Genomic DNA, 8,635 nt, shown 5'->3' on the forward strand with positions numbered 1-8,635 from the left:
TCACTATATGCGTTCTCACCTTTTTTTTCAGGATCCGCAGGTGATGATTTTTTCTCAACATTTTTTACCACATGTACTTTTAACTTGAAGGTTATGTTGAATTTACAGCTGAAATTTACTGCGCACTTATAGAAAACTTGTGTTCCGCGTTCACTTTCCAACATTAATATGATGCAAAGCAATAAGTATCTATTTTAAACTATTGTTGGGGTGAGGGGTGGCTGCTTTAGGCTGGAACAGTAGGTTGAACCGATTCCCACGTAGGAATTCGGGAAAATTGTTGGTTTTTGCGCGACGTGCATGTGTTTAGCTACACTTGTGTAAATAGGAACTGACTTGGAGCAAGATCGATTCCAACATCGAGAGAGAAGAAACTGGAATGTTGCTTAGACAACAACAACATGTTTTGTTGCCAGCTGATAATGCTGTGCTCTTTTTTTTTGCAACTTTGATGCTTCGGTTTCTGCTCTCGCTTATCTTCCTTTTCTTGCATTAAATAACGATTTGGAAGCAACAACATGGAAGGTTTGGAAAATGCAATTATTGCAAAAATAAAATAAAAACATTGAAGCTATGATGATTTGTAGCTCAATTATTCGATAGTACCTATGGCAGCTAAATGATATCGTTTTCCGATTTTAATAAAATTAAAAGCTTAATTCTAAACTGTAAAGTTGTTAGTAAGTCAAAAAAAATTTGTTAAAAAAATTACAAAATAGAAAAGTTACATTAGAAACAAAAATTTGTATTTATATTTTTATTGTTTCCATGGGAGCATAGGTCGACTCTTCTTGTGATGCTGATCAAGAATATATATACTTATAGGGTCGTAAATGTCTCCTTCACTTTGTTGCAAACTTCTGACTGAAATTAAATACTTTCGGACGCCTATATCATATGGCTCCCATAAAAACTATCGGGGGACAAAATTAAAAAAACTGTTTTTATACCCTTGCAGTGAATGAGACGTTTCCGACCTTATAAAGTATATATATTCTTGATCAGCATCACTAGGAGAGTCGATCTAGCCACGTCTGTCTGTCCGTTCGTTTCTACGCAAACTAGTCTCTCAGTTTAAAAGCTATCTGCATAAAATCTCCCAAAAGTTGTCTTTCTATTGCAAATAGTACATAAGTCGGAACGAGCCAGATCGGACGACTATAGCATAAAGCTCCCATAGCTCGGAAAAATAACAGAAAAAAATTTTTTTTTAGTTCTTCGACATTTAGTAATGATTAAATATTTCGGAATTTCGGTTTAAATTTCATCAAAATCGGACGACTATAACTTAAAGCTGTCATGGAAACAATAAAAATATTAAAAAAAAAAATTTTTTTTAATTCTTTTTGACTTTTTAATAATTCGACAGTTTAGAATTACGCTTTTAATTTTTTTTAAATCGGAAAACGATATCATAAGCCATAGGTACTATCGAATAATTGAGCTACAAATCATCATAGCTTCAATGTTTTTAAGCATATACGCAAGTAAATCATAATTTTAATGTTTTCAAGAATATTTAATTTTTGCAATAGCTGCAAGGGTATATAAACTTCGGCTTGCCGAAGTTTGCTTCCTTTCTTGTTTAATATTTTCTTTGGTACTTCAATATACAGTAATGGTTTATTCTTTTAGAATTAAGTTTTAAATTTTATAAAAATCGGACGACTATATCATTTAGCTCCCATAGATACATCAAAATATAAAAAAAAAATGAAAAAAAATTGAGCTTCTCTTTTTTAAATTTTTTGTTTTTTTTCTTTGGACATAGTTATAAATTAATAATTCAGAACTACGCTTTTAATTTTATTCAAATCGGAACGACCGAATAATTCAATTTAAAATCATCATATCTTAAATTTTTTTAACATATACGCATATAATTCGAAATTAAGGTGTTTTAAAGAATATTTAATTATTGCATTAGCTGCAAAGGTATATAAACTTCGGCTTGCCGAAGTTTTGCTTCTTTTCTTGTTCACTTTGGTTTGTGTTAATTTTATAGAACATTAGTTTCTATAAAAGCTTGTGGATAAATTCTGTTTAAGTTTGAATTACATTTTTTTTTAAATTTGAATATTGTCTATCGTCTTTGGCGATTTCAAAAATTTTAAAGATATTGAAGAAAAATCGTTTGCATGCGTTCTATGAAACGCCGACCAGAGGTGTCAGCTGTATTCGTAATTGAAGGCGACTGCCAACTGACTCCTGCCGAAGTTGGCTGCATTCTAAACGTACTAGCGGATTTCGAGTGAATGCTGCCGCCGGATTTGAGTGAAAGCTTCACTTAGAGCGCCTGCGCCAGCGTTGAGTGGATCTCAGAATTGTGGGTGGCGCCAAAGTTAGCTTGAGTTCTTTTTCTAACTTGCAATGCCAGTCTTTTGTGTTTTTTTTTCATGATTTTTTTATTTATTCCCGCACAGCTGTTTGGCTCAAAAAATACAAATTTTCTAAGGCTTGGTGGTCGTTGAGGTATGAAAATCCTAGTTAACCCTAGCAATAAGCGTAATATTCATAATTATATCAATTCCTTTATATATTAAAATGCCCATACGGATTCATTAATTTTAAAGTGATTCAAGCCGCGCGCCAAACTTGCAAATTACTACTGGTGTTACCAGCCACTGCCCATGAATATCGATAGACGCTCTATCGATATGTGACTCTTATCGATGCAGTTTTTCACATCGCTACCCCAATTTTGGGGTCCCCAAAATAAACAACGCAAGGAAAATACAACAGAGGCGCGCTTTCAGCAGCTGGAGCACTGAAAACCACTAGAATCGGCCCCGCTTGCATCCCGGCATGTCTTGCCGCGGGAGGTGCAGCGCCTAAGCCCGCGCAGCCGCCGCTGGAGCGCCCTGTCCGCCACGCATTATGCAAGTTGCAGAAACAGTAACGGACCGGATCCAACTGTACCCGAACAGCCGCCAGTGGAAGTGGAAGTGCAAGAGGAATATCTCCAGCTTAGAGTCCATGACCGCTGGTCCGCAGGCACTGCCGCCAGCAGAGCAGTCCACACAATTGGTGAGCTAACGGAGCATTGGAACCTATGCAACAACTTATCTTTTCGCTTGCAGACATGAACCAGAGACATTCCGAACCATTCTACATATCGCCACGGCTGTTCGACAACAGGCGGCTCAAGCGGCGCCGCTGTCGATGGATGGAATGCCTGCGGGAGCGCCAGCGGGTCTGCATGGCCCAGACGCGCACCCAGGCCCAGGCTTCCAAGACTGACCGTTTGTCCCAGCAGCAGCGGCGCTATATGGCTGCCACCCTACCCGCGGACGTAACCATAGACTTGCTATCAGATAACGACGACGACCTGGAGGCGGCTGGACCGTCCACTGCCGCTGGCCACAATCGCATTCCGAATCCTTCCCCCTGCCGCCCACACGTCAGGCAGCGACGGCATAGAGTGGGTAGGAGGAAGGCTAGCACCCACTCTTACACTGTGACCGAGAGCATCCTGATAACCAGCGACGACGAGCACAACATCCAGGAAGCCAGGCGCCCGCAGCTCTGCATGCGCTCGCCGCCGCCCCTTGCACCGCTCACCCTCTCGGAGACCATCGAGGAGATCACCGTTTCGCTGGTGCCGCGCAACTCCACCACTGCCAACTGCCAGTCGCGAATATCCGGCCATCTTAAGCCCTGCCCAGTGCTCAAGGCGGCCACCAACGGGGAGAAAATTGCCGGAGAAAGGGGCGGCAACGATACGAATTGCTTCCTGAAGGTGGATGTGGGCGGTGGCATCTCAGCCACGCTGCCCGACGAGACCACCGTGCATACGGTCATCGCCAACCGCATATACGAACTCTCGCTAAGCAAGCTTCGGGAAGGCCTGGCCTCTAGTGGAGTGCCGGAGTACACACACGACCTGCTGCCGGAACAGCTGCAGAAATTGTCGCCTGCATTGCGCGCCAAAGTGGCACCACTGGTGGCGCCCTCGCCGCCTACGCCCATCTCCCTAAAACTGTCCAGCGACCTCAGCATATCACTGATCTCAGACGACGACGACTGCGAGAGCAGCGGCCCACATGCCAGTGGAGGCGGGTTTGGTCGACCAGCCGAGATGGTGCATCCTGTCCTGGTGACGGCGGCAGAGGCACACGCTGCTGCGAAGTTGCTTAAACAGCAGCAGCCGCAGCTCTCGGTCGTACAGCACCTGCAGTACGTCGGAGAGGGAATCGCGACACCCGTTGCTCTGGCCCTCCCGGTGATGGCGCACGCCACCGCGTCCGCTTCCGCAGTAGCTCTGCCGCTGCAGCTTCCGCGCCGCCGGAAGCTGGGATGAACCTAAACGGGACTGTATTCTGACCCTGCTATCCATCGCCATGAAATCATTCCCCGAGCCGGACGTGCTGCTCAGACTTTATCTAGCAGTGGCTAGTAGTGCAAATATGAACTTAGATTTATCGACAACCCATCAGAGTTTCCCCTATCAAGTGCCAAGTAATTTTTCGGCCGTTTTTTCTCCCTTTATCTTTCCGTACCACACGCTCCCCATCACACTCTGTTTCCCTTATCTATCCCTGTCTCTGTCTTTCTCATATTTTAAGCTTTAAAAGAAACGAGACGACAACGTACAAAAGAAGTAGAAAGGCGTCGATTTGAGCAAAAAAAAACATTTGTAACTTTAATAGAAAGGACTAGAAAATTTGAAAGATGAACCCAATATCTATACCGTAAAGTTTAGATTAAGTTATGCATTGCGTACATTTTAAGTCAAAAATTTGGAAGATGAACCCAATATCTATCCCGTAAAGATTAGATTAAGTTATGCATTGTGTACATTTTATTAAGTGGAACGTACGTGGGTGATTCTACACGTGTTATCCGCCGCAACCCTCCTAAATGTAACTGATCACTAAATCGGAATAAACTTTTATTGTATATAACTGTTCACAGGGAACTAGGCATTTTCTAATTATGAACACTGGTCATTCTTTAAAATCGGTTTATATCAAAGAAAATAAATAATGGACCTCGATGAATCGAGATTTTTAGACATCGATTTTCAAACTGACTTGTTTTGTTACAAAAATCAAATAAGAGCTTCTACATATTTTTGTATATATCACTCTCGATTTTTTTTATACCCTTGCAGAGGGTATTATAATTTCAGTCAGAAGTTTGCAACGCAGTGAAGGAGACATCTCCGACCCTATAAAGTATATATATTCTTGATCAGCATCACTAGGAGAGTCAATCTAGCCATGTCCGTCCGTCTGTCCGTCCGTTTCTACGCAAACTAGTCTCTCAGTTTTAAAGCTATCTGCACAAAACTTTCCCAAAAGTTGTCTTTCTATTGCAGGTAGTATATAAGTCGGAACGAGCCGGATCGGACGACTATAGCATATAGCTCCCATAGGAACAATCGGAAAAATAAATTTAAAAAAATTATAACTTTTCTATTTTTAATTTTTTTTTTTAGTTCTTTGACACATAGTAATGGTTAATTATTTCAGAATTACGATTTAAACTTCATCAAAATCGCACGACTATAGCATACAGCTCCCATAGGAACAATCATAAAAATAAATAAAAAAAAATTATAACTTTGGTGTTTTTTAATTTTTTTTTTAGTGCTTCGAGATATAGTAATGGTTAAATATTTCAGAATTACGTTTTAAATTTCATCAAAATCGGACGACTAAAGCATTTAGCTCCTATAGGAACAATCGTATAGCTGGCATAGGAACTATCGAATAACTAAGCTGAAAATCATCATAGCTTCAATGTTTTTAAACATACACGCAAGTAAATCATAATTTTAACGTTTTCAAGAGTATTTAGTTTTTGAAATAGCTGCAAGGGTATATGAACTTCGGCACGCCGAAGTTTGCTTCCTTTTTTGTTTTTTTTTTTTAAATTTTAAACTCATTTGACTTTTGTTCTGTATAAAACCACAAACTAGTAAAATTATAAAATTGACAACGATGTTTTTATAGTAAAAAGCGAAATAAACACTGCCAAGCTGTTTAGACGAACATTTTAAGGGGCTACATGGGTTTTACGGTTTAAAAATATTTAATTTTTTTGTGTTTTCTTATTAAAGTCTTTAACATCTCTAAAATATTTTCCCTAATTTTCAAGTTGATCCGAGTGATAATTTTGGACTATCTATGTACTGGAGATACAGCTTGAAACTTTAAACGCCTTTTTATCGAAACTGTTTTAATGTCGGTTGTCAAGATTTCTCGCGAACTACTTAACCGAACTTAATGAAATTTTGCACAGGTCTTCTAGATATAATTAAAAAGGTCTTAAACGAAACGAAAAACGTCTAGAAGTTTTTACCAAAATGGTTTTATTTTAACTAAAACACTAATTTTTTATTTTTTACTTGTTATGATCCTACAAAAAGTTCTGCCGTCAACGCGGAGATACATTTTTCCAAGGGATTACCCGATTAATTTAAAATCAACCCAAGGTATATCCTTAAATATTGCAAAACAACTTTATTATACCCTTGCAGAGGGTATTATAATTTCAGTCAGAAGTTTGCAACGCAGTGAAGGAGACGTTTCCGACCCTATAAAGTATATATATTCTTGATCAGCATCACTAGCAGAGTCGATCTAGCCATGTCCGTCTGTCCGTCCGTCTGTCCGTCCGTCTGTCGGTCCGTCTGTCCGTCCGTTTATATGCAAACTAGTCTCTCAGTTTTAAAGCTATCTGCATGAAACTTTCCCAAAAGTTGTCGTTCTATTGCAGGTAGTATATAAGTCGGAACGAGCCGGATCGGACGACTGAGCTATATGCTCCCATAGGAACAATCGGAAAAATAAATGAAAAAATATTATAACTTTGCTGTTTTTTAATTTTTTGTTTAGTTCTTCGACATATAGTAATGGTAAAATATGTCCGATTTACGGTTTAAATTTCATCAAAATCGGACGACTATAGCATATAGCTCCCATAGGAACAATCGGAAAAATAAATGAAAAAAAATTATAACTTTGCTGTTTTTTAATATTTTGTTTAGTTCTTCAAAATATAGTAATGGTTTAATATTTCAGAATTACGGTTTTAATTTCATCAAAATCGGACGACTATAGCATATAGTTCCCATAGAAATAATAAAAATATATAAAATAACTATCTAATAATTGAGCTCCAAATCATTATAGTTTCAATGTTTTTTTTTAGCACATACTCAAGTAAATCATAATTTAAATGTTTTCAAAAGTATTTAATTAATGCAATAGCTGCAAGGGTATATGAACTTCGGCTTGCCGAAGTTTGCTTTCCTTCTTGTTATTAATTTTCTGACACTTCTGAAAAATTTTAACTAGGCCAAGTTGCTAAAAAAAATTTAAATAAATAAATGCTGACAAAAAGAAGAAGAGTATTTTTCATTGATGCTACATTAGAATAATGACCACAATGATGTCTGGCCAGGATTGGTCCTTGGGGAGGTTTTTAGACTCCTTGGTGCTTCCAAGCCCGGCAATATCTTTAATTTAAATCAGATCGTAATGCAGTTACCATATTAAGTGGCTTACGCTCACTGGTCGTCCGCTGGATCGGACTTGTATGGACTTTCGCGGATCTCACAGCCAATTAATCGTGGATACCGTCCCGACCCGTAAAGTCAAGTGATTTTAGTGCGTTCCCCACTACCTATAAGCAAGAGTGTGTGTTCAAATGTCCGTTTGAGCTGTAAGCAAGCGTGTGTGTTTAAGGTTCCGTTCGACAAATGACAGAAACGCGTCGCTTCCTTTTTACTGGGTGTTTTCTGAACCGCGACTGTTCTCCGACTAATATTTCGTGGGTAAACTTGTATCGCGCCAGATGGCTCATAATGTAGAGTGAACGTCGCGGCAGTAGCACATCCGCGGAGTGGCTAGCGGTACCTTTCGCCACACGTTTCATTCGCATAACGCAATCGCTAAGCAGGCTGATTCCCGCGATGGTGTGGCCGCAAAACTGTCCATGAGAAAGATAATTGAATTTTGGTACATTTCTATTAGCTCGTCCAAATCACCCGAGTGCTGTCCACGTGAGGCTTAATCCCGCCAACCTCTGCAAGGTCCAGAATATGGACGAAGGGCATCACTTGGCCTCCGCAAGCCTCTCTGCAGACACGGTCCAAAACGGAACGATTGTGGGGTGACCACTTCCTTCGTTGCACTTCACGGTATCCATGAATCGCCTGTAAAGGGCACAGATGGCTTCACAGGAACCTGCCCTACTACTCATACCCACGTCATCCCAGTGGCTTGACTCGTAGGGCAAGCGGCTGATGTGAGGCTCGATTTCCCATATCAGGCATTGTTCCTCTTCAGCCGTAACAAAGTCGCTGATGACCCGCATATCCGCTTGGAACTGTAGTTTTTCTGTACTAGACCACTGGCCGGCGTACTCCATCAAACTAAAATTACGCCACCTCACACCCGGAAACTTGGGTCCCAGAGGCGCTAGTCGTCGTAGAAGAAGCATATTGCGTCACTAGCGTTTAAGGGCCTTCCGTCAATCGCCTATCGATAGGTGTCATTCGATTAGCACCCGCGTTTACCGTTGTACCTTCTCAAACCGGTCGAACAAGTTCGTGAGTTTGCATGGCAGCAAAACAAATCGGGCTGTGTACCGTTGGAATGCAGAGATGCCAGCTGGCAGGTGACTT

General features: G+C 40.5%; 2 protein-coding genes across 2 annotated transcripts; one reads left to right on the forward strand and one right to left on the reverse strand.

Annotated features, from left to right (window-relative positions):
* Nucleotides 1-2,659: 2,659 nt before the first annotated feature.
* On the forward strand, nt 2,660-4,914 carry LOC128265185 (protein a6). The gene is made up of 2 exons (XM_053001042.1): nt 2,660-3,027; nt 3,081-4,914. Exon 2 carries the CDS (start codon nt 3,083-3,085, stop codon nt 4,298-4,300), a length of 1,218 nt encoding a protein of 405 aa, XP_052857002.1. The 5' UTR covers nt 2,660-3,027; nt 3,081-3,082; the 3' UTR covers nt 4,301-4,914.
* Nucleotides 4,915-7,111: 2,197 nt separating this feature from the next.
* LOC128265197 (alpha-ketoglutarate-dependent dioxygenase alkB homolog 7, mitochondrial-like) lies at nt 7,112-8,601 on the reverse strand. The gene is made up of 3 exons (XM_053001060.1): nt 8,218-8,601; nt 7,997-8,164; nt 7,112-7,938 (listed from the first exon to the last, which is right to left on the reverse strand). The coding sequence occupies exons 1-3, from the start codon at nt 8,449-8,451 to the stop codon at nt 7,690-7,692; spliced, it is 651 nt and encodes a 216-aa protein (XP_052857020.1). The 5' UTR covers nt 8,452-8,601; the 3' UTR covers nt 7,112-7,689.
* Between the last annotated feature and the right edge of the window lie 34 nt (nt 8,602-8,635).

This window comes from Drosophila gunungcola, unplaced genomic scaffold (assembly GCF_025200985.1).
Source record: "Drosophila gunungcola strain Sukarami unplaced genomic scaffold, Dgunungcola_SK_2 000099F, whole genome shotgun sequence".
Classification (NCBI taxonomy): domain Eukaryota; kingdom Metazoa; phylum Arthropoda; class Insecta; order Diptera; family Drosophilidae; genus Drosophila; species Drosophila gunungcola.

Bases quoted from the DNA above. Each gene is read 5' to 3' on its own strand.
- LOC128265185 (XM_053001042.1), top strand. From the start codon at position 3,083: ATGAACCAGAGACATTCCGAACCATTCTACATATCGCCACGGCTGTTC.
- LOC128265197 (XM_053001060.1), bottom strand. From the start codon at position 8,451: ATGCTTCTTCTACGACGACTAGCGCCTCTGGGACCCAAGTTTCCGGGT. The intron at 8,165-8,217 runs GTGGGTATGAGT...TGCCCTTTACAG, and splicing joins AGTCAAGCCACTGGGATGAC to GCGATTCATGGATACCGTGA. The intron at 7,939-7,996 runs GTGATTTGGACG...TCTCATGGACAG, and splicing joins CTCACGTGGACAGCACTCGG to TTTTGCGGCCACACCATCGC.